The sequence below is a fragment of the Botryllus schlosseri genome, chromosome 6, assembly GCF_051294905.1.
Source record: "Botryllus schlosseri isolate E-star chromosome 6, Bs_hap1, whole genome shotgun sequence".
Taxonomy (NCBI): Eukaryota; Metazoa; Chordata; class Ascidiacea; order Stolidobranchia; family Styelidae; genus Botryllus; species Botryllus schlosseri.
The window spans coordinates 12,798,439-12,825,164 of record NC_137241.1 but is presented as its reverse complement, the minus strand read 5'-3'; the positions used below and the strand labels follow the sequence as shown (position 1 = coordinate 12,825,164).

Genomic DNA, 26,726 nt, shown 5'->3' with positions numbered 1-26,726 from the left:
GCGCGACGTAGACAACGTTGTCGGTATGAAACGACACGAACGTAACAAGTACTCCAGCAGCACAAATACTGAGCTTCAATGCTGCCAACAATTGCTGCTGTTGAACGTTTTTTGGCTATTCTTACCAAGCTATTTCGCATGGACAGGCAATTCCAACCAAAACCTAGAAAACTACAAAAGTTTCAACATGAAGTGTCAAATTTTCCGTTTTAGTGCAAAATTTTCCGTTTCAAGTAAAAAAAAATATTCGCCCTACTAATTACGCTACAGAAGGCGCATGATTCGAAAAATATATTCAGTTACCGTGATACACGGGTACTTCGCCCAGTAATTACGACAATTTCGCTCGCCAAAGTGACGCAAACACATCCCAAAACTACTCTCTACTTTACAAAACACTAAATGTATAAAGTAAACAGTTTTCCCAAAAAGGCGTAAAGTAGAACCAATTTGGGCAATCTGAAAGAGTAGAGGTACTTTTTTAATGACCTCCTCCGCGTCAAACACATATGCGGCGCAGGTGAGAAATCGATTTATTTTCTGCCGGACGAATCTCGCACAGCGAGCTGTCACGGTCACTAACAAATCGCAATAGCGACACCTGGAGGCGCCGCAGACGTAACAAGTTGGGAGGTAGCGCTGAAACAAGGCCTCAGCCTTCGAAGTCCCCGCAGACAACATTTATCCTATAGAGGCCCATATTATTAAATTGCACGATCTGAAAATAATGAACGTGTACATCCCACCGAATCGAGCAATTTCACACGCTCTCTTCGAGCGATGCTTTGCGCAGTGCAACTCGAGAACGATCCTGTTGGCTGACTTCAATTCTCACCATCCAATATGGAGCAGTGGCGCCATCAATACGAATGGTCGTCATCTTTACTCAATAATAGACGATAATGACTTGGTTGTTATCAATGCAACAACGCCAACTCGTATTGATATTTCCGTATCGAGTACCACAAGGACTTCACTTTTAGACCTATGCATTGCATCCAGAGATATCGCCCCGAATGTTGTGACCTCGGTGACGGACGAACTATTGGGGAGCGATCATTTTGTTGTTATGAACGACTTGCAGTTATCCAGTCACGGGGATGATTTCCATTACCGGTCTTGGTCCTTCAAGAAAGCCAACTGGAACGTCTTTCAAGAGCTATGTTCGAAATACCTTTAAAATCTAGACGAGATAACTATAGAAAAGATCAGCAACTCGATAATCAAAGGAGGATCATACTTTCAGCTAGGGCTCTGGTTTAAATCATTTTGCCCTTGATTAAAATCGATTTTAAATAATTAAATAATTCAAATCAGGATTTTTTTGATTTTTTCGTTTTTTTTTTACTCATAATAACAACAACATAACAAAAGAAAATGGGATGAATGACGACAACGCCAATCAAGGTGATGAAGAATAACGCTTAAACTTAAATAATGTGGGGCAGTGAATTATCATCCAGATAGCTGAAAACGCTCAACCTATGTGGTAATGATTACTGAAAACTATGTGATAATGATGGGTCGCCCGAATCATTACTGATCGGTTCTAGTAACGAGGAAACATGTTGAGTCAAATCGAGACCATCCATAATATTTGCATCTTCATCTTGATCGATGGAGTGGTTTCTGCCAGAAAACTGGATCAGAGATGAGGTATTTTTATAAATTCGATAGAGACTCCCAATTGCGCTTCGCTTGCTGTATCCCAGCAGTGCCTCGGAAATAGCAGCAGCATGTCCCAGACAACTAACCAGTATCCACAGCAAAACGCTAACATATTGATTGACTATCGCTCTTTGCTCTTTTCCCGTCTGTCTGTCAAATAGCTGAACTATACCGGTGCCGGTGACGAGATGTTATCTCCGGTTTATATAAAATGCACATGATTGTCCGATAATAAACCACATCCACGCATCTCGTCCGAAAATTTGAAAAAACCAAAATATTCAATAAAATCAAAATGGTAAAATTAAAATCAAAAATCAACGAAAAAAACCTGATTTAAATCACACTGATTTAAATCAGCCTGATTTAAACCAGAACCCTACTTTCAGCCAAAAATCGTACTGGGATAGTTGATCACAATTCTAAGTTGTGCCAAGTGTGGCGTGTCGTGCGATCGATTAACGGTTGCAGCAGATCCTGGAACCAGATCCGTATACTCAGTCATCTTGACAACCATCTGACTGACAGCAAGGACAAGGCCAATGCTCCCGCAAATAGTTTTGCTGAATTCAGCAGCAACAATAATTTAGATTGCCAATTCCTACATCGGCGAACTTTAATGGAAACCAATCTTTCGTTGCCCCCTATTGAAAATTTTACCCAAACACTCGGAGTAAACGCGCTATTCAATATGGTAGAAATGAAACGTGCAATAAATAATCGCAAAAGCACTTCTCCGGGAGCGGACAGAATCTGTTATCAGATGCTGCAGCACCTGGACGAGGAAAGTCAGTTGGTCATGCTAACAGCCATCAATAACATTTGGGCAGTTGGTTCTTGTCCCGAATCCTGCTGGCAACATTCAATTGTTGTGCCCATACTTAACCAAGGTAAAGATGAAACCAGGACATCCTCCTATCGTCCTATTTCACTCACCAGCAACATGTGTAAAACAACGGAGCGGATGGTTGCTAATCGTTTAGAATGGTGGCTCACTGAAAACAATTTGTTGAACCACCATCAGAGTGGGTTTCGTCGACATAGGTCCACGAACAACTGTATTCTCGCGTTACATGACCATGTATATAAAGCCATTTGGACCAAGCGGTATGCCATAGCAGTTTTCTTAGATACAGAAAAGGCATACGCCATGGTATGGAGAAACGGAGTCATTCTCAAGCTTCAACGTCTCGGTCTTGCAGGTAATATTCTCCATTGGTTACACTCCTTCATGACACATCGGACGTTCCAAGTTCGCATTGGCAACACATTATCGGACGTGCATGAACTTGCGAATGGAATCGTGCGGGGAATTGTTATTAGTCCTCTGCTTTTCTCAATAATAATAAACGACCTTCCTGACGAAATTACAACGAACATCAATTTGTTTGCCGACGATGTCTGCATATGGGATTCTAGTTTGGTCATGAACAATGTACAGAAATATATTCAGGATTCTCTCGATACAATCAGGAAATGGTCCGAGCAATGGGGTTTCAAAATCAATATATCCAAATCTGCAGCCATAGTTTTTACGATGCGCCGCAAAGTCCCCACGATTCGTCTTAGTCTAGGCAATTCCATTTTGCCAGTCGTAAAGGAATTCAAGTACCTGGGAATCCTATTCCATTATCGATTGAAGTATCGGAGTCACGCTCGCGCATTGACTGCGAGATGTAGTAAACGGATGAACCTGTTACGTCTTCTATCAGGGACATCTTGGAGCGCCTCGAAATCGAGCTTATTGACGCTATACAGATCTACCATACGATCAATAATCGACTATGGTTCTGAAGCATACCTACTCTCCCCAAAATACGTCATTGATAAAATACAGAAAATTCAGAATAAAGCGCTTCGCATTTGTTGCGGAGGTATGAGGAGTACGCCCATACCGTGCGAGATCAAAACCTTCAGCAAAAAATTACTATGAAGGAAATGAAATCCCACATTGCCGATATATGTCGGAAAAATTGGATCGACCACATGAATGCCCACGACGACGACTCGCAATATAGAAAAATTATTGGAGATATCAGGGACATTAACCCAATTATCGATTTGTCACGCAGGGAATCTGGAATCCTAATTAGACTGCAGACTGGTCACTCTAGGCTGAACGGTCATCTACACAGAATTAAATGTCATCAAAATGGCCTTTGTGATGCATGCGGGATCAAAGAAACCGTCGAGCATTTCCTCCTCCATTGCCCTAAATATGACCGTGCCAGGATCAATCTAATTCAGACTGCTGACCAAAACAGACTGCCCCTAACGCCAGAGTCCCTACTCACAGACGCACATACTATATGGCCGGTCATCGAATTCACGATTTCAAGTGGCAGGGATATATAAAGAATTGTAATTCCTTCCTATAGTACAGGAGTATTTATCGCCAGATATCGTCCTGGGGCAAAAAGCCGAGTAGCTAAGCCCCACTACCCCCCTCATACCTACCTATCCCAAAACTACTCTCTACTTTACAAAACACTAAATGTATAAAGTAAACAGTTTTCCCAAAAAAGCGTAAAGTAGAACCTATTTGGGCAATCTGAAAGAGTAGAGGTACTTCGTTAATGACCTCCTCCGCGTCAAACACATATGCGGCGCAGGTGTGAAATCGATTTATTTTCTGCCGGACGAATCTCGCACAGCGAGCTGTCACGGTCACTAACAATATCGCAATAGCGACACCTGGAGGCGCCGCGGACGTAACAAGTTGGGAGGTAGCGCTGAAACAAGGCCTCAGCGAGGCGATGTCAATCTCACGCAGATTGGAGCTTCCGTCTTCTTCCACGATGAAGCCGAATCTCTCGTCGATGAATTTGTCGGGAACACAGGGCGGCGGTTCTGAAGCCCAGGTGAAGTTGAATTTGTTCAAGCACGCGTCGTATTTCGTTTCGGCTTCTTTCAAATTCACGCACGGGGATTCGCACTGTGCCGACTGTACCGGCCTCCGGCACGCTATCGACGCTTCGTGATGCTTTATGCATTCTCCTGTGACATAAACGGGATGATACACTGCGGAAGGGCGGGTTTTAACGGACGATTTATCGAGTCCGGTTTTATGGCAACGAGTGGACATCCGGGATTAAACCAACCTGTCTTACAATTGAATAGCATATTAAATATGGAATAAACCCGAATATTTTCGGCAGAGACTCGTCAGGGGTAATCGTCAGCTACTATACAGTAGGCACTTGAAAAGATTTTGGATGTGAATATATTATTCGATTGTATATCGAAGTTCTGTACCCCCAACAGTCTTTGTTTGTTTGTGGTATTCATGGTGTTTGTCGACTACTACGGTCATTTACGTCATGCCAATATTCTTCACTTTTATTCCGTAGCTGCCGACTTGTAGCACGGCTCACTCCTGGGCTTTTCATAAGACACCGCCTGGATACACCTCCGACACTTCGGTAGGAATGCCGGAGTCGTCCTCGGTCGGAGTCGAACCCTCAACCCATTGGTGTTGCAGTCTTGGATTATACCACTACCACTACGCTATCTCGCTACTTGGCTTCAAGTGTATCGTCAGATTAAAGTTACTATAAATTATCCGTATGGGAGAGTTGCGAACAAATTTAACGTACAGTGGGTGAGTCAAGGTTCTTCCCTGATTCATGGTCAGTTGATCACGGCCCACGGTTCATAATTTCTATCGGCACGCACGTACAGATTGCAGTAGAGGTCACACATCTGCTCTCGTATAGTGGCTGTCCATAGAATCGAGGTAAGGACGAGTAAAGTCAGTGATGGTCCCAAACCCGGATAAATAGACGGGACAGGAATGGCACGGTCGTATGGACAAATAGATTTCATTGCAATGCGTGCTACGATATTTTAAAATATGTGTTCGTCCGGGATATGAACCCAGGGTCTGCGGCGTTCGTCTTAACACTTTTCAATTGCATGTCAATTACTCACTATACATTGACGGGTATGAACAAAATATAATATAATCGCGAACTTAAAACTAGGCTGGGCAAAATCAAGTAAGCGAGCCGAATCGAATATCCGAGAACCGCATATCATGGCACTATAACATAGGGTTGCCATACGTCCTCCTTTAGGAAGATTTGTCCTTCTTTTTCAGGTTTTTGAAAATGTCTTCAGAGGACGCCTAAATGTCCTCCTTTACAGCTTCTACAGCAAAGATAAAGGAGAGATTCGAGTGAAAATGGCCATAAATGACTATAAATAGGAAACTCGTGGTTTGATCGAAAGTGACGACCTTTATTTTAGACAACACCACTAGTTTTAAGTAAAAAGTGAGTAAATCGGAAGTCGAACGAAATTGATGAACTTTTTTTCAATCAGCCAACCACAAAGTCGGAAAAAATTTACCATATTCCGGATATTTCTCCAGTATCGTAAGTCTGAAAATTAGGACAAAAGTGTCCTTCTTTCACGATTCCAATATATGGCAGCCCTATTTAACAGTAATGATGACTTTGAAGATTGAAATATATATCTTTTCTGTGACCACACGGGAAATAATGCCAGTTGCACTTCAACCAAAATAATTTCCTATATCTTGAGCATGACTATTTCATAGCTCTTTGTACATCCATTGTGAGGGTCTATCGTTCCTTGACAGTAAAGTCGTACCATGAATATTCGCAGCCTTGTGCAACATTTCTTTCTGTACTATATGACTATGAGATACTAGCCGAGGTTATACCAAACTGCAACGGTGGATGAAAAGATAATAAACTATATTTCTCGTTGATAAAATATTACTCCTGATGTGAAGGCGGGCAATATTTTCGTTACTTGAAAAGATTGAGCTTCACTAGCAGAATCGACACTCGACTCGGGTTCGAATATTCGGATCGTCATGCTCAACCCATCTTGCCTCTTGGCGAAGAATAGCGAAGTAGATGTTGAGTGTATGTAGTGTAGACCAGAGGTCTCAAACTCAAATGTGCTTGCGGGCCATTTTTCCAGTTTTGACGACGCCGCGGGCCGCAGCATTTAGATGGGGGTATTCTATGTCTTTTCAAGTAGGCCTTATTTGGCGGGAATGAATTTTCCTACTGAAAGTGAGCCGATCCAGCATACTTACAGTAAACACACATCGTCAAAATGTGATTTACGTTTGTATCAATTTAGGCCTGGCACGAAAAGAATCATCACATTTATAAATTATTTGAATAGAATTGTTGTACTTGATATATATGAACTATAAGATATAGACACCATGATGGGCGGACAAATGTATGATGCCATCATAAAAGCTATCAGGTTATAATTTTCAGCTACTATGAATATTTTGAATCCAACAAACTGATAATAGAGACTGATCTGATATCAAAACCTTTTTAAGTTGAGCATTGTAATTCCAATCCAGGATTCGGGTATACTTCTGATACGTAGGCTATTAATCTCATGGCCAAATATCTTCAAATATAGGAGCAGAAAAAAATATAAATATAATATAAATATATTAATGAATGTGTCCTAGTGATTGAAATGTCGGAACGCCGAACGGCCCATTGCTGTTACATCGTTGGAGCGTACCACTACGGTAGCCTACTCGGTACCTTTAAGTGGCCTTAATAACATGGTTTAGCGACCAAATATGTAGGCCCACCTAACAGATTGCCAATGGTTGCCATAACTATATACTTGCTTAGTTAGCGAAATACCAAGCTGCGACCTTCTGATCTATTACTATTCCCCTGATGCGCGATTAGTTTATTGCGTCCATGGTTCTAACAAATTTACGGCATTCCGAGTCACTTCAAGTCCACTGGAGTCATTATCATTTTGCCAGCGAGTTAGCCCGAGTCTGAGTAATTCTAAGAAAGGTCGCGTCCAAGTCCAACTCACAAATTTCAGTCTAGAATCGTCTAAGGGTCCGGTTTTGTCATCATGAATTGGAAATGTGGCGAAATAGTGAATGTTCCACTGCATGGTAGCGTTTGCAATTGATGTGATAGTGAAGTTTCATGAATAGTTTAAGGCTTTCGGAGCAATTTAAGAGGGAATTTTCACTTTAAAACCTGAAAAGATATATGTGACACTTATATTTTGTAGTGACGTTTGGTGAATAGTTTAGGGCTTTCGGAGCAATTTAAGAAGGAATTTTCACTTTAAAACCTGAAAAGATATATGTGACACTTTTATTTTGTCATATTAATAAAAATCTAAAATGTCGTCGCGGGCCGCACAAAATGCTCTGGCGGGCAGCATGCGGCCCGCGGGCCGCGTGTTTGAGACCTCTGGTGTAGACCTTAGTTTCGGGACTTTCACTCGGTTTTTCGCCATTGATCAATTCCTGGGCAAAACACGCCGCGCTTATAGTTAGGTCGCTTACTTTGTCCAACATATTGGGGGATCCAGAGGTCACTCGGAATGATCAGCAAAATGATGTTCGTGTGATCCACTCTCCCGGCTCTGAACGGCAGAGATTTGCGTGAAGCTTCCAACTGCTTCAAATCAACCCGAAACTCTTCCAAATAGGCCACCTAAAAGCAGTATTAATCGGTAACATCGCATGGCAGTGAGCGGCAAAGTGTGGTCCACTCCACATAAGTGGGCCTAGAGAAGGTTTATACGTGAGCCGCACTTAGGTGTACAAAAGCAGACTTCGTCGGTGGAGTATAGTTGCATTTTATTTTGATTACGAATTTTCTCCGATCTAGCTTAATCACGATGGATTAATTCGATTTATTCCCATCGTAACTTTGCAAAGTAGAACATTTGTTAACTTGGAAATTAACTTGAAAATTTGAACGCGTGACGAGTCATTCCGCATTTATAGCCCGACTCCGAGTCAAGTCAAATCCTTTTAGGGCAGTGACTCGAGTCAAGTCGAGTCTTTGAAACAACGAGACTCGAGCCATCGCAGCAGTGGTGCAATATAGTCACGTAAAGCGCATTTAGGCAGCCAAGATAATTAAAGATGTGAAGAAGAAACTGAAATGGACACTAGGCAGACTGCGTATGGTAAATTCATAGTTTATGGAACAACCACTTGGCTATTGATGGATACAAATGCTCAAAGATACTGAATACCGAGAAAGTCTAAAACTGACCAACACTTCCTGTTTTTTTTAATCAAAATCCGCTAACCTATAGTTTGTGCCAACGGAAGGAATTCGGGCATAATCTAAATATAGTACACGTCTGTTCGCCTCAGATCTTAAATTTGCATGCATGTGACGTCATATTTGATGATACGATTTTGGATATGCAATGTTCTTATCAATTCTGTATAGTTGCTGACGAGTGTTCGGCTTTATTGCGATATGAATTGAAGTTCTGTTCCTCCAAGTCTCTTGCACTACAGGTTCTCAAAACCCATCAGTAGGTGATCCGCTACAACCGATACAAAAATATTAATAGACGATTAATAACCCGTTTCTCACCTTCGACACATCCGCACATTTATGTCTGACAAGTACCCCCTTCGCATAGAGTACATCCGCCAACATTCTGTGTGCAGACGTGAGATGGTAGTTCGAGTTCACGATGTTTTCTATCATTGCTTCGCCCGTCGCGGCCAAGAAGCTATCGTACACGACATAACCTGTGGGGGAGAGTTCATTTAGTGTCGTAAATGATATCGCTACAATGTGCGATTGGATTTAAAAAGACTTTATTTGGATTCTTTCGACCGATCACATGACAGCAAGTACTGCATCAGAAATATTTTGGTATCCTTTCGCAGGAATGGAAACTGGAAAAACCAACGAATCAGAGCTGAAAGTCGGTCCAGTCGGCCGTTTAGTTGAAAATATTTCTGGCTGGATTCCCGTCAAGCGTCCGCAGTCGATAAATTAACGATATGACTTTTGTTTATCTTCGGCTGTTGATGTTACTATAGATCAGGGGTTCTCAACCTAGGGGTCGTTTGCCTAATCACCGGGGTCGCGGAGACGGAAATTAAATATCACTGGCTATTACAAGAAGGCCAATAAAGCGGATGCTATCGCTGGCTCATTTCTGAAAGTTTTATTTCATTTTTCACAATAGCAGAAAAATACCTTTGAGGAATGTGAGCTCGGCAAACAATTCGATATCAGAGCCAGACTTGGATAACTACATAATTCTAGTTGTCTAATTTCACTAGATAAGAACAAAATGCCAGTAATCTAATTCTAATCCAATTTGTGAAATTATTTCTATCTTCTAATTCTAATTCTAATCTAACTTGGAAACAACTGTGAAGCTCTAATTCTAATTCTAATCTAATTTGGTAACAACTGTGTAGCTCTAATTCTAGTTCTAATCTAATTTGTTCAAGTTTGATCAGATCAGTTGAAGCGTCATTTTGAAGCGTCACCTACTATGACGTAAGGTTGGTGTCTCGAGTCTAGCCATCACTATGAAGATTAAAGTGTTATGATGGTTATATAGGGTCACCATATTTTGGGAATCTGAAAAGAGGACGCTTTTGGTCGGTTGACTAAAAAATAAAAATAAAAATAAAAAAAGGTCAACTTCCCGGCTCAGCACCCAAAATAGCCGCCAGAGCGTACTTCGGTGCTGATTTACCAAAATTCTCAAAAATGGAGACAAACTCTTTAAAATGAGGTCAAAAGGACGTCCTCCGAGGACACTTTCAAAAAAGTCAAAAGAGGACCAATCCTCTTAAAAGAAGACGTGGTAACCCTACGGTTATATGACGATAATTCTTCCTTCCAGAAAACTATAAGTGACCGGTATAGTGTTATATAATATTCGACAACAAGAATTATTATCCAAATCTGCATTGACCTACCTGATAAATCCATCAATACACATTTGTATCCTCGCGATTTGCATTCTTTGATAGAATCTTCCAAAAGGATTTTCAAAAACGACAGCTTCACGTCTCCCGCCGCAACCCCCGCCAGATGCCAGGTAGTGTCACCTCTGCCGGACCGTACGGGCGTCAGCACGGCCTGGCTTATTGTAACGACAACGCCAGCCCCCGTCGCGTCCACGTAAGGAGGCGATACGGCAGCAACGTCGCCGCAATCTTGAGCACCGTCAACGCAGGGCTAAAATGATGTTCATGACTAGGTCTGGACTCAATGATTCGCGTACTCGAGAATGAATCCAGTGTTAATTGTAATGATTCGAGTGGAGTGGCGGGAAAGGTAATTTCAACTGCCGAAGTTATACGTCGCTCTACACTCAGAGTTAGGCTACATTCTGAGAATTATAGTTTCCATACTGTTTTCTCATGATGGAAGCCTTGACATTCAATTGGTCGCAACACACTCTCTCGGCGAAAAGTGTGTGTATAGACTGTTGTATACTCACGAGGGTTGCAATGACTCGAGTGGCGATTTTTTGTTGTTTCGACTTGACTCGTGGTGTAATATTTTCAAATGCGTAAACTGACTAGAACAGACTCGAGTCAATTTGTGTTCTGACTCGACTTGCACTCCAGTCATCGTGTCATCGTGACTCGAACAAAGTCATATGACTGGAAACTAGGACAGCCAAGGCAAACATTGCATTGCAACTTCGAAGAATAGTGAAGTCACAACATTATATAAGTATTTCGTCTATCAGTATTGATACTTGGAAAATAGGGCCAGAAACTGTTAGGACTGAGGAAAATTACGATATTGTGAATGTGAGCCATTCTATATCACTCGAGCAGAATTGAAAAAGTGGATTGAACCGGATTGAACTTAAAACTGAACAGTGAACATAATGACTTGGACTCGGACTCGAGTCACAACACTATAACTCGGACTTGACTCGGTGTTGAATTGAAAATGACTCGACTTGAATCGAGTCAAAACTGAAAAAGTGAGATTGACTTGTGACTCGGAAGCTTGTGACTTAGTTACAACCCTGAATCACACCCAAAAGGTGGTACACGACAACAGGACCAAACTCAGAATTATATCTGGGCTATAAATCCTACCTCCCTTGGTGCAAGCATGATTTGGTATAAAATAGTTGTTTGTGATGTATACTGTAGTGTAAGTTCGAGGTTGGTTCTGGTTTATGGCACGACGGGTGCATATTCACATCCGTGTATCACACGGGTGGTACAATGTGTGAAGACACATTAATTTAGCTAGGAGTGCAGCATCCGAAACATGTAGGCTATTAGAAATCCACACAAGTTATGGAAATGAATTTCTGTGAAGTCGCGATCATGCACCCATCATTGTCACAAAGTGCAGTACGACATATGATATGATCGAAGAAATATCAAATTTTCTGTAATGTAATATAGAACTAGCAATATTTTCTTTGTGAACGCATGAAAGGCACATATTTGAACTCTCCTCCTCATCCATACTGGTAAAACGTAATAATGACTGATACTGGAATACTAGGCCTGATGCGAAGCCAAATACTAGATTCGAAAAAACTATACTTAGAAGCGCAGTGATGATTGACAAATGACAATGACAAAGAAATGACAGCGTGGTATGAAGAGGTGCTATAATCATCAAACGTGAACACTCCACGGGATCCGATCCTTACGTGACAGATGCGATATTAATATTGGCAAAGTTCTCTTGAAGGCATGGTCCGAACGTTCGGTTGACCTCCGTGTTTGGTGTGCATGCGAGCCTTGATAATGCAGAGGTTCGTGATCGCTAAAGAACCCTGGTAGGTTCTATCTACACTGTGAGCAGTTTCGTGATTTATCCTAATTCTACAGCAATATTAACATGGTTGTCGTACCCGGATACACATGAAAGACTGCGGTATTTTGCAGCAACAAGAAAGTGAATTCAACATGAAAGCAAGATAACCCAGACTTGGACAACTAGATAATTCTAGTTGTCTAATTACACTAAATTAGAGCGAAATGCCAGTAATCTAATTCTAATCTAATTTGGAAAAGCTGAAAATTTTCTTATAGTTGTCCAAGTATATGCTTGGATAACTAGATAATTCTAGTTTCTAATTTCACTAAATTAGAGCCGAATTCCGGTAATCTAATTCTAATCTAATTTGGAAAAGCTGAAAATTTTCTAGTTGTCCAAGTCTGAGATAACCTTCTATCGTTAGAAATCATACTGATTCCGATAATTTTCCCTAAAATATTACGAGTTTCCTGCTGTAAATAATAAATTGACTCTATTCCGTTACTGGTAAGTGGTTGGCCTGAATGCGACCCGCGAGCCGTATGCTTGACACCCCTGCTTTTATGTGTTCGCACATTACTTACCCTGTCCTTCAGTTCATCTGCTAGTAGCGCTTGCGCTTGAATGTACCAAGGTCTGTGTATCGGATTGTATGACTTTGGCATTCTAATACCCGGCTGAATACGGAACACCCCATCTTCGGTTGAAAAGTACCGATACAGTATATTGCGACGAATCAGGTGAGGGGTTACGGGAAATCCGCCGATTGATAAAGTTTTGGAAGTCATATTGTTCCAGATTTCATCAAACCTGCAAAGATTATATCATTGAAGCGGCGATAATATGGCGACGGAATGATAAGCCGTGTACGGCCAGGTCAGCAACGCAGGACTTCTACTTTTTCATGTTACTCCGGTAGATCTGGCCTAATAGCACTTACTCAATAGGTCGTGTTTTAGACTCCTTTCATCTCTATCTGACAAATTTTAGGCCACAAGACTTGTTTCACTCTATATTTTATTAAGTAGCAAGCAGATTTGGGGTATTGTTTGTTTGGGGTATTCGTGGTGTTTGTCGACTATTATGGTCATTTACGCCAGGCCAAATTTCTTTTTTTATTCCATAGCTGCCGATTTTTAGCACGGCCACAAGAACAAGAAGCCACCTTCACGGATGAGATGGCAAGGAGGAGGCTAGATAAACCTCCAACACTTAGGTATAGGAATTCTGGTGTCGACCTTAGTCGGACTCGACCCCGCAACCCGTTAGTGTTGCAGCTTTGGATTATACCACTTCGCTATCCCGCCACCGGAGATATATGGGGTATGTTTGCAACACTTTTATCAATGAAATTTGTCATGACAATTGGAGAAACTACCGCTGTATCACGGTACCTGAACACATTCCCAAGCATGAAAAGCAATTTGACTAAAAGTCACCCTCCCCCCCCCCCCCGATTAATTGCTAAAAGTATGCGACTCTCGAATAAATCTACTTCTTGAAACTAGGCCTACTGTGTATTTACTTAAGCACGTTTAGCACCGCCGTTTTCACTTGAAGTATATCTCCGACATGTATTGGAAACCTACTAGCAGTGTTGGGATCAAGTCACTACCTTCGAGTCACGAGTCATTGCAGATTTTGACTCGAGTCAAGTCAAGTCAATCGATTTTCAAAGGTGACTCGAGTCAAATCAAGTCACTCGTTTTTTGGAGGTGACTCGAGTCAAGTCGAGTCAAGTGAAGTCAAGTCACGAGTCAAGTCACGATTCAAGTCAAATCGAATTTTCGAAGTATGAGGGATGATGCAAAGTCAAACAACGAATATAAAGTTAAATATACATGCAAAAATGTGTTGTATATTGCTCACGCACAGGTAGAACTGCTAATAAATGCGTGAGTGACCGTATAGCTACATGCTACAGTCTGTTATTATCAGGATTATCCAATATAGAGGATCGAATATGAAGCCTCGAGAATCTGAACAAATTGATGTGGTACAATACACTACCATCAACACATCCGTGAGAATATAAACGCATAAACTATATTCGTCTGATTTAAATCATACAAGAATGTTGGTAAAGATAAGCACCGCGCAATGTAAGAACTCATCCGTATAAGACATTAGATACGTGGCTATTAGATTAATCTACTACAACTACGACAACGTAAGCTGCGATAGTTTCGTTTGCGGTCAATTTATTTGTGATGTGGGATCAGTGAAACGTACAATCAGCGAATGACTGGTTGCTCTCACAAGTGACACCGGCGTATCGCGAACATGCATAAGATAGGGTGATTTAATCGACATCGCTCACTTAATGACTTGAAATTGACTCGCAAATTTTGCTCCTATAGTCACGAGTCAATCCACATTTCTGAAGCGCCGAGTCAAGTCAAGTCATGACTCGAGTCATCCCAACACTGACCACTAGTTATAAATTTACGGCGCTACTTTGACTTTTACTCGTGTACTGACTGCTTTGACGACCACTGATCGTGTACATTATACAACTACGACTACATACTTTGCAGTTATCCTGACAGAATCCCTTATGCCTTGTCTCAAATTAACGTCCTCGTGCGTGGTCAGGCTTGCGTCGTTACTCATGAAGTCTTCCAGCAGTTTGATGGATTCCGCGGTTTCCGGTCGTCCCAAGTGTGATCCGACGTCCACGAATGCTGAAGGTCCGAAAAACACTGACGACGCTTTTCCGCTGCTGACGGCGTCCTTGTAGGAGCACGTCTTCGCAGGTAGCTTGATGTCGAATCTGAAACAAGGGAGCTCGTATTACCACATGTCATGAAGGCGGCAAGATAGCGTAGTGGTACGTTCCACAGCTGCGACAATAATGGGGTTGCTGGTACGAGTAAGACCGAGGATGTCTACTCCAGGATTCCTACCTAGGTGTCGAAGGTTTATCTACGTTCTTCTTCGTCAAACAAAGTGTTTCAAACTACCATTTTTTTTTAAATGCAACTCTACCTATAATAGTGATGCAAACATAGCCAAAAACTTTTCTTTACTTTACAAAATCAAAAGTACAAAAAAGTAAGTTCTGCTCAAAAATCTGTTAAGTAGAAGGGGAAGTAGTCCACCATATCTTCCTGACTAAGTAGTGGAAGTAAGTAAAAATGAAAAAATATAACTACTTCGTTATGGACCCTCTCTGAATGCAAGATAATTGATTAAACCGATGCAGTGCGTGATAGTAAAGAGAATAAATACACTTCCACTGTCACATTACTGCTCATACCTATTTTTTTATTCAATCAAACAAGAACTAATTCTTCATTACCGGTGATAAATGAAGGAATAGTCGTTCCCTACGCGTTGTCGCTTCATGTTGACCTCAAAATGCGTTTCTGCCTCCACAACAACGCAAACTACCAGATGTCGCACCCTCATACAACGGTAAGTCATTGTAGCGTCCCTTGTCTCTACGTTGCGGTGATCCTAAGATATCACACACGTTACTTTTCTATGCAGGGGTATACAAAGTAGTCATTATCAGAGGTTCTCAAGTAGAAGTATAATAAATGGAAATTCATTAATTTCAACTCAAGTACAAGTAATATTAGCTATTTCCAGGTGAGTTACATGAAAAGTAAGCCTTGTTTTGCCTTGCTAGCTAATATTGCAATTAGGCATAACCAGGGTTGTAATGACTCGAGTAACGTATTTTGGAGACTCGGCTTGATTTGAGTCCCTTTTTAATATGCGTAAAATTACTCGACTCGAGTCAATACATAGACGGGTCAGTGTGCATGACTCGAACCAATTCATATGACACGAGAGTAGGACGGCCAAGACAGACATTTCATTGTAACTTCGAAGAATAGCAAAGTCACTTCATTATTGTTATTTCATTTATCGGTTCTGATACTTGGAAAATAGGGCCAGAAACTGCTAGGAGTTTGGAAAATTACGATGGTATGAATCCGAGCCATTCAATACCAGAGGGTTGAACCGGATTGAACTCAAAACTGAACAGTGAACACAATAACTTGGACTCGAACTCGAGTCACGGCACTATGACTCGGACTTGACTCGGTGGTGAATTGAAAATGACTCGGCTCAAAACTATAAAAGTGAAATTGACTTGGTTAAAACCGTTTCCAAGTGAGTAAAAAGTAACTTTACTGGGTCTTGTTTTGCCTAAAATGCCGAAAACTGATAAGTAGAAGTGGACGCAGTCTAAAATCATACTCAGTAGCGTACTTAGGCAGAATCTAATTATACCCCCTCTGTTCCTATGTATAATCTATCTTCAATTGAAAATATGATACCCGAGGCATTATGTATTTCGTCCGAGCCGTCAGCTCATATACCAAGTCACTGCCGCGATCGGAGCCGGTAGGCCGCGACAGAATGTTGTTTAAAAAATCCCGCACGACAGGCGTTCTCTCCAGCGCGCCTATATCCGCCAGCATGGGATCTTCGCCAACTGTGGCAGGTGATGGCATATAAGGGTGCAGCAAGACACGGCCGAATTCATCCATTAGAAAGGCGTATCCGTTCTTGCCGCCCGTGTGAAAATAAGTCACGTCGGCCATCATCTCGCGCGCGGTCAAGTCGGTTCCTATCACCCCGACAAGATCACCTGCAGTTGTGGAGAAATTAGTCAGCGGGCAGTCGCGCGGAAGTAGCCGCAACTGTCTTCTCAACTACAGTTAGACGTATTGACTTACGAAACATGTCAAAACTGCTTCTACTATATGTAGATAATGAACGGTTTAAACGTACTGAAGTACGTGGTTTTAGAAAGTAAATTTGATGAAGGGATCGTACACTCAGTAACAGTTGAAATCGGAGGTGGCTTATTTCTTCTTATTATTATTATTATTATTAATGAGGAGTTTTAAGTGGCTTATTTCTTAATCGTAAGGGTGCATCCTCGCGACTAACACAAATTGATGGAAAATTCTTGCAATAGTATCAGTTATACTGTGATACAAGCTTTATCACACACTGTCCTCATTATAATTTCACTCATAAACGTGATGAAAGCATATCCCAAGAGTAATTTCTACTTTTGAAAAAGTAAGTAGAGTAAGTAGCTTCTTGGAGATTCAGACATTCAATATACAATTGAATTATAAATTCATTATGAAATGAACCCGAATATTTTCGGCTGACACTCGCCAGGGGTAATCGTCAGCAGCTACAAGTAGAGAATTGGAAAGAACATTGTGTAAATCAACAATCGTATCAACAAATATGACGTCACCGGCATGAAATTTCGAATAATCTGGGGGAAGAGAGAGCTTAAGCTTAATGCACTATTTTTGGACGGTACATGAACTCCTCCTGTAGGAACAGGCTAGGTTGGCGTATTGTGATAAAAATCCACACCAAGGCACCTAAATGAAAGTACGAATTTTTACCAATGGCAGAATTTATGGCCTTTGCCTGTTCTGCATCAAGCTTCAAGGGATGAGTCAAGCGTGAGCGTTTCGCCAAGCGTGATGCGCGCGTTCTCATAACTCTACGGACATGTCTTTTTATGCGGTCCTGCAAACGTTGTTTCGTTGTTTCACGCGTAGCCACAGTGACACCGGGGCCCCTCTGTGGCACTTATATTCAGAAATGCATTACTTTGTTGAAGTGCAAATTAATTAGTTTTGCTTAAAAAGCTGTGACATAGAGGTGGGGCTAGTCCAAAACATAATCACTTGAGTAAATAATACAAGACACAAGTAGACAAATCCTATTTTAAGTATAGGCCTACTTCGATACTGACCGCCTCTGATGACCTGGTGAATATTGCAACGCAGTGCACAGCACACGGGTATAAAGACGCACCTTCTACGAGGATGGGAGTCGCCGATGTCAGCACCATTCCCATGCCACCTGCGTCGAAGTATGGCACGCTCCACACGACTTCCTCCCCGTGAAAGATATCGAACGATTGACCAACGTCCTATATGAGCAATCGAAAATATGTCACCACTACTTCAAGAACTTGACATTGATCAGTGATTACTAATTTTTGAACTTGCATGCATTTTCATATCTGGGCAGACTATGCGAAACGATTTTTGAATGGAACGGGTGTTGTTTTCCCAGTTATGATATTTCGGCTGTTATTTTGTGCCGGTGGCAGGCAGGCCACCAGTTTCAGAATCGTTGTGCCCAAGCTGAATATTTCAAGTTAGTCAATAAGCTGAGAGTTCGCGGTATATTCGTATTATGCCATCGCAAGGTTTGGAGTGGAAAAATGTAAATTTTAGTTATCTTATATATCACGGAATAGAACAGGCATTGCGCGCATGACAGATATATTACCAAGGAATTTATAATGTTAGATGCGATGATCAAATGTCTGTCATCTACCAACAACATACAATATTTACGAGATGAATACATATTGTGCTGCGATTATCCAATTGTTAGCGAATGGTGAGTGAGACAGAGTCGTCAGGGCCTCACTTGGCTGTTGTTTCTCTGCTGTCATTGTGCGTAAAAAGTTGAATTTCATATTCCTTGGCGCATTTGAGGAGGTTCTGGTGCTCTGATATTGTTAATATTCAGATTTTAGGATTCAGTGCGACAGTAGTATTTGATTGATACCAGTTATTATAAGTTCTGTTTATAATGAATTGCATTATCCCAGGCGAGGCACGACTTGTCCGTGTCTCACCTGTGCTGCACCTCTCCTTCCAGGCAGTATTTTTTAAACAATAAATATCATAATTGGTGATGTTGGATGGAAAAATATTCAACTTTAGTTATTCATTAACATCGACGGAAAATTTGTTGGTTTTCACATTATTGTTTTACGCGTCCTAGTGAAAGGTAAGTCACGGCCTCACTGGCCTTTCCTGGCCAATGTTAATTTGGTGCTAAGAGCTTTCCATTGGGGAAAACAGGCTTTATTTCAGAATATCGGATCAGACATCGTAAAGATCATAGATAATTGGTAATAAGCTTGAAAAAACAGAGTTTTAGCCATCTATAATGAAAATCTTATCTTCGTCCATTTAGTCGGCGTTTATTCATCACTGAAGCAAATACGATACCTTGATTCTGGTGGCGAAGAACGTGTAGTAGGAGCCCATCTCCGACCTTAGATATCGGCTGTCGGAAACTTGTCGGTAAAGGCCTTCTTTAGGGCGAGGCAATCCGCACGCGAAAGAACCGTCAACTTCGCACTGTTCTAGCTGAAAAATTCATCGATGAAGGTATATGCTTTGGGGGTGGTGCGTTCTTTAGAAGGCTCTGCCGTCCCGAGTGAACATTTTAGTGATAGGCTAAACCAGAATTTTCTAAAAATCTTTCATCTATGAACAATATTTCAATTTGATATCAGTCACTGCATTACGATGGCAACATCAAAGGGAATTCAACACAAATAAGAAACACGTTTACTGAGATACCGATTTTTGAGAAGCTTTCCTTACTTATTTATCATTCTATTTTATTAATATTAAAATGACTCACTTCCGTCACTGCTACATGATTGGCCTAGGCATATATACTATCTATTTTATATATACATTAGGGTTATGACTAGAAAAAAAAATTCAAAATTTTGTGTGTCCTGTAGTCACAAATGATGAGCTTTTGTGTCCTGATTTCAAAACTCACAAAAGTTAAGACTGTTTGAACAAAAACCTCCCGCACAAAAATTTTCCAGTTTTCACTGTATTGAGGATAGGATTTGTTTTGTAGATACAGACTATATAATTTATTTATCGACTGATTTGAATTTGACTGACCCAATTCCAATTGCGAAGATTTAAAATAGTATTTTGGTACATTTTGATCGCCCAGATTGAATTATTCCTATCGTGTTTTTGTTTACAGTCAATATTAAATAATTAATAAATAATTAATAATTCCGATTTTAGATGTAGACTGTATATATGGTATAATTTCAATTTGTCTGCCACAAATCAAACTGGGTGTTCGAAAAGGCGAAAGTAGAACAACTCTAGGTATTTTCAGCGGTCTAGAAAACCGCTTAGAAGAATATGATGTACAGGAAAATTTGAAAATCTCATATATCATATGTGACACCGTAGCATCTGTTGATACTGGACGGCAGAATGGCGTTGTTTCGAAACTGCGAAATGCAGTGATGAGCATGGGTTTTCATATCCCTTGCCAACATCATATTATCGATTCTTAAAGCATATATTAGAGTTCTTCGATCCAACGTCTTCAAGAAATCCAACTCTCAGCTACAAATTTGGAGATGATGTGGTAAAACACTACGAAAACTAGGTGCAATCAACCAAGCACGAATTTCAGTTGAAAATATTAGAAAACCGAGGATGTAGGGATGATTTTAGGTTTATCTATGGCATGTGCAGAACATGCCGTTCTTTCAAAGAAAATAGTATAGATTACCACTGATCAAATGGCATAAACTTCCATCTCTACGCAATGCGAGAGGGTGCTCAAGGGTTGCGTTGCGTACTTCCACTTCCCCTGACAGAGAATAACTCTGGAGATGATTATTTATCACAAATGCGTGTCAGGAAGACTGGTATTCCAACCAGATGTCTAAGGATGGAATATACTAGAGCCCGACCGATTATCGGTTCGTCGATAATATCGAGACGATATCACACTTTGAAAGAATTATCGGTATCGGCCATTGGAGTTGAAAAATTAACGGCAATTTGCGTGTGACGTCACAACATGGCGGAAGGAAGCCGTAAAACTATAATCTTTGATCGCTAGACTGAGAATATTGATATATTTCATATAGCTTACACTTTACAGGTGTCCAGATGCAGCCTTTCTAGTTCATTTCATGTTCAAGTATAACAATGGCTGTAAAGATGTTCAAATAAATGCCCTCTGAAGATTTGAAAATGTGCTTATGTATACATCCAACTTATTTTGAATATCGGCTGAATGTATTGGCGTTATCGGCTAAGGTGTGAGATATTGGTTTATCAGTATCGACCCAAAAATCCAATATCGGTCGGGCTCTAGAATATACCAAAGATCATTTGCTGCTATCTTTGCGGTCGAATGTCCTGCAGCGATAAAGTGCCCCAAAACCCCATTGGAAGTCGGATATGTCCGTCGTAGATGTCCCTGGCACTAACATAATAACAGAAAGGGAGGTCAAATTGATGAATGAACTTTACAATAAGTGTAAAAGGACATATATTTGAAGATTAAATTTGTAGCAAAGAATATCTTTGAATTTTAATTTTTTTCCATATTTGGACCAGTGTCGAAAATTGATGTTAGTTTGTGCGGGACATTTTTTTCGATTTGAACAAAATGATTATGATTTTATTAATTTATACCAAAATTTTCATCAATTCCTGCTACAGGCAAAATTTTTTTTTAGTCATAACCCTAATATACATCTGTTACATCTATATGTATGATGATGATGACGCGAAAATTGTATAAATGGTCAGCTGTGTAAAACAGTTCCTGGGCTGCGAAGATTCCCTGAGCATACCTATAATATTGGATACGAATGCGAGCCCTTTACAAACGCAAAGAGATCTCTGATAGTAGCATTTTACTAACGAGTTAGTACATTTTGTGACAAGATACTTCGTTCAAGTTCCGTCGATCGTAATGAGTGACATCTTAAGAATTGCACCAAGTGCGCTCGGATTAATGACGACAAATTAAGCAATATATTTTACAGTCAGGCGCATGGACAGTCAGAATCGCTTCCCAGTGCCCCTCCAATCGAACCAAAAGTATAAAGAATTCAGTCCGTATTTTCGCTATAGGAGGTGGGAGATGAAAACCAAAACAGGTGAAGAGGAGGAGAAAACTAAATAAACATGCATAATAAATGAAACATATACAATTATCCATGTATAATAAACATTTATAACTTTTTGAATAATATATTCATATTCAAATGAACCCGAATATTTTCATGTGACACTCGGCAGGTAAACGTCAGCATTGACGACTTAGAAACTAGTAGGAGTTGAGAAGAACATTGTTAAAATAAATTCGTATCAGCAAATATGACGTCACCGGTGTGAAAATTCCAGTAATCGAGGCTAGTAGATGGTTTAGGCTTAATGTGCTATCCTTAAATGATACACTAATTCCTCTTGTTAGCACAAACTGGAGTAGGGTATTTTGATAAAAGTCTACTTCAAGGTATGATAAATAGAAGAATGGCCTCTTCCGACGACGCGCAATCGGCAGTCGTCTCGATAATTTTCCGCACAAATAGGATTTTTATAAAATGGTTGTCATTTCGTTGTAATTAACCTTGAAATACCCCAGACACGAACCAAAACCTTTCAGAGCTTCGCTCCATCCGAAGTCATGCAGCCATTACCGTGAGGCAGTCCTTACCTGATGATTGCATGTCGTGACTCTGGACGGAACGTGTTGTTGCTCTGACATTTTTTCGACAAAACGCCCGAAAGTTCCTTCCCCCAGGGCGTAGCATAATATCACTACACTGTTGTGCATCGCTCTGTTGCGGTTGTAAATCAAATCGAGGATTTTCTGGGGCGCGTCACTTGGCTTACCGTCCGATAAGAACATAATTGCCCTATGTCGAGATTCCGCTATTTCGGTGGAGGAGATTTTACTGAAATTAGTAAAATATCTGGGTTATCATTCTCTATTATCGGGGAATATCGAGAGAATAATCAGAACAAGTGGTTTCTACTATCACATGAAAAACACTCGCTCCCAAGAAAATTGTATCACCATGAAATTCTGTATTCAGCATTGCAGGACTTGAGATCTATTTCAACACGCTTGCACAAAGCATTGCAGTCTTACTTTTTGCTGTTGCGACACGCGGATGACACGTCTTGTTGAAAAACTTTGTACAGCAAGTCAAACGCCATGTTGAGACCGGGCATGTAATTGGTGTCTCCGTGCGGAACCATGCCCTTTACTGCTTCTGTTAAGTGCTTGATGTTTCGCGGCGTGGCGGACAACATTGTCGTGTCGGAACAAATTTTCGCGGTCGATTTCCTGTAGAAGTATTTTATTAAACATTCAGTGCTTGCGAAAGTAGGATTGAATCTTGTCACCGCTCTTTAGACGCAGCGTAGTTCTTATCTGATATCGCCGACAACGCAATATCCGATCCCACGGCGTATGCAGCATCGGAGAACGCGACTACTGCGACTCGGTCGTTTGGACTCAGGGTTTCCAACACGGTTGTGGCCGCGTGAATAGTTGCTTGCAGTCTCCCGAGCTTTGCCATAGAACCTGACATGTCTAACACTAATGCGATGTCCTTTGGCACGGGTGCACTGGCTTGAACGTACCTGTAGCAGAGATTAATATTATCAAAACTATGGTCGAAATATATTATATGTATGAAGTAGGCTATAGTAGTAATCCCACCAAGTTCTACTCAATTATAAGTTACAGCAGTGATTTCCAACCATGAATACCACAAACAACAACAACTAACGACATCACAAATTGGTGCTATTTTCGACAACATATTTCACTCAGTTATTATAACATTTTCCCCCATTACAACAGTGGTTAACCGATGTGCCACAGAACACTATAGGTCCAAGTTCAAGAAACTCACTCAACGCATACATAGGATTTGAGATGATACCACGATCTTGGCCCTCATGGATTGCAGGCAATTATAGGCCCGGTCACTATAGTCGAATTGCGACTGTTGTGGTGGTGCGACGGGTGCAGTGGCGTACGCAGGGGAGGTCGGGGTTCAAAATGGAAACCCCCGTCCCTCTGAGATGACAATTCTATCCACAATTTTTATAAGCTCATCTGTAACTAAGCAAATAGTACCACGCTGCTGCGTTTCGACCGAGCAATACGATGACACTTTCCAAGGTAAAGTCTCACATCTCTGATCTGGTATCTAACTGGGGACTGCAGAAGTCACACAGATTTGCAATAAATATTCGTTATGATGTTTCCTTTCGTGTGAAAATAATATTTTATTGGTTTTGTTCTTCTAAAACCCTGTTGATGCACAGGTTATTTTGTGCACCTATATTCAGTAGAAAGTATCAGATGTGTTTAGTTAGGTGCGCATTGGGATATATGGAGTGGTAACTTTTGGGGTGGGCGAGGTGGGCGGTCGCCCGGGGCCCCCCTGGTCGAAGGGCCCCCCTCTTTGGTTTATACGCTTTTTCAGGGACAATAGCGAATAAACATGGGAATCCGTGTACCAAGCAAGAATATGATTCCGTACAGATGTGTCAATCATCATCAAATCGTCTCTGCATTTGTTAGAAAAGTCCCGTATCCCTATAATCATCACGTCTATGCCTGCGGTAGAATTAATTCGTTTTGATGTAGTCTATCCTTGCACACGTGCAATAATAGATATGGCCGAATCCAGCATCTGGCCAAACCTTGACGCGATGAGGGATAGATAATTATAACAGATGCGAAAGGGGGGTCTGGGAGGCGGAGCCCCCAAGAAGTTACGGTTAGATACTTATAGGGGGTCCCCCGGTAAGTCTCGCCCGGGGCCCCCCGTTCATAAGGCCACCGCTGGATATCTGTCTCTTATGACTCTGCGAATATTTGGGGTTCCGCGAAGGCTTGAAGATCAGCGTAAGTGTTCCGCGAGTTAGTAAAGGTTGAGAACCAGTGCATTACAGGGATACCGTCGCATCCCTAAACTACTTTCGACTTAACAAAATCCGAAGTGTAAAAAGTATGTAGTTTTAACTAAAAACTAGTCTAAAACCATAACCACTGGAATATATAGTGCAAGTGAGGTAAAATATACTTGAGTACTCCGAAAAAGTAGAAGTACTCCGTTAGAGACCACCTCTGATTATATGCAATATATATATATACCAGGGTCTATATCTGTTATCGTAAGTTCCGCAATTCTCAGCAATCGCCGCCGGGAATCGCAAAAGCGTTCCGTTTTCGCTGCCGAAATATTGAGATTTGATTCCTGATGGGTACCGCAGTAGATTCTCCCTTGCGGTCCTGAGAAAGTCCTCGTTCGGAATTCGATCTGATTTGGACGCGTGCGACGACTTCATTAGGCACAGAGATTCCGTGTCGACCTAAAATGGGGAGATCGTTTAGGGCAGGGGTTCTCAGCCTTTTTACCTTTGGGGTTGCTAAAAGTTTAGAATAAGTCTGGCGAGCCGGTGAACCTGACAATGTAATTACGACAAATGTATGCAACTTGAAAGCATACACTGGAAACTTCAATTTAGCGGGAATTTTACCGCTGTCTTACTGCTATTACACGCGTTCTACCAGAATTCTACCTATGGCCATTTCGATTAGAGAGAACGCGTTTTGATATATATACTAGTGGATTTCATATCGCATGAGATATTACGCCGATCATGAAATTAATCTACTAATAATTATGACATTTTATCGTAGGTTCGGTATGTCTACGAATAGATGAATATTTAATGAGTGGAGTACAAGTTAAAACCGAGCCATGACACATTCACGGAGTAAGAAGTTACGAAATACTGGGTCCATAAGTGCTAATGAGTAAAATAACTATCAAATGGACTCGCAACTCTCTTACTCATGTTCCTCTAACTGTTTTGAATGTAAGTGGATGTCGCTTCAATCAGTAATTTGACGGAAGAGCGATATGAATGGAATGGTAATGGGTAGATAAGAAAATAATAATAGCATGTGTGTATATAGAATCGATGGTGTTTTCATGACACACCAAATATCATAGCAGTTCGTATGTATGCAGGAGTTGCATTTGGTGTTACATTACTAGGATATGTTATTCAAATATTCTTGGTAGCATGAATGAGATTAATGCAATACTTGCCTTTCCAAGAAATTGATCGTCGTATTTGAATTTGTGATCAAAGTCTGCGAGCTCGCAGCACTGTGGATATTCGGCCCAAGCACTCCTGTAAAATGATCGTTTCACTGCATCTTTCAGTCTGGTGATGGCATTCTCCCTGTCAGAGATTTTCTTCTCGATGTCCGTCGACAATTTCGTGACTAATTCTTCAGCGTCGAAGCGTTTCGTTACGAAATTTTTCTGTTCTACTAGGTGCGCTTTGAACGTTTGAGTTCCAATAATCTCATCCGCTACTTTCATAATTGCCTTGCCGAAGTACCGGTACGGGGCGTTTGTACCGACAGCTGGTGAAATGAATGCTGGAGCCAGCAGTAAAATCAAAATGAAAACCAAGTGACCGCGAAAGAGCATTCTACATGCCATCATTTATAATTTGTGAAGAGTTCCATCCCTTTACGAACAGCCGCAGCAGACGGATTGAAAAACTCACTCGAATCTTTGGTATCGAAATTCCAGTGTCATAGCGAATCTATACAACACTTCCAGCGCTACACATTTTTGTTGATCTCTCAACACTTTGCTGATCGCTGTTACGTCACATGCATATTTGCAACTTCGGTACCGATATAGTTGAATGACATCATAATTATCAGTTCTCTTTATTGATATATAGAATGTTTTGTTAATACGATAACGATGGATAGCGATCGAAAACTGCTTGTAATGAATCGTGCTATCGGACAACATCTCCTAAAACACCCTGAATTTGCCTAATATTATAATAACAA

General features: G+C 41.0%; 1 protein-coding gene and 1 long non-coding RNA gene across 2 annotated transcripts; both read right to left on the bottom strand.

Annotated features, from left to right (window-relative positions):
- Positions 1–180: 180 nt before the first annotated feature.
- Positions 181–26,726, bottom strand: LOC145440286 (VWFA and cache domain-containing protein 1-like). Its single transcript, XM_080317853.1, has 15 exons — positions 25,960–26,726; positions 24,996–25,213; positions 23,228–23,467; positions 22,971–23,168; positions 22,533–22,773; positions 19,253–19,393; positions 18,036–18,153; positions 16,520–16,833; positions 15,529–15,686; positions 14,758–15,000; positions 12,812–13,037; positions 10,403–10,664; positions 9,048–9,208; positions 7,994–8,144; positions 181–4,665 (listed from the first exon to the last, which is right to left on the bottom strand). Exons 1-15 carry the CDS (start codon positions 26,362–26,364, stop codon positions 4,097–4,099), a joined length of 3,645 nt encoding a protein of 1,214 aa, XP_080173979.1. The 5' UTR covers positions 26,365–26,726; the 3' UTR covers positions 181–4,096.
- Positions 6,369–7,907, bottom strand: LOC145440329 (uncharacterized). The gene is made up of 2 exons (XR_013915524.1): positions 7,777–7,907; positions 6,369–7,679 (listed from the first exon to the last, which is right to left on the bottom strand). It is a non-coding gene; the product is annotated as an uncharacterized LOC145440329 (long non-coding RNA).

Coding starts and splice junctions, on each gene's coding strand:
- LOC145440286 (XM_080317853.1), bottom strand. CDS start 26,364: ATGATGGCATGTAGAATGCTCTTTCGCGGTCACTTGGTTTTCATTTTG. Junction 16,834..18,035: donor GACTCCCATCCTCGTAGAAG/GTGCGTCTTTAT, acceptor CCACAACTGCAG/GTGATCTTGTCGGGGTGATA. Junction 13,038..14,757: donor TCTGTCAGGATAACTGCAAA/GTATGTAGTCGT, acceptor TAATCTTTGCAG/GTTTGATGAAATCTGGAACA.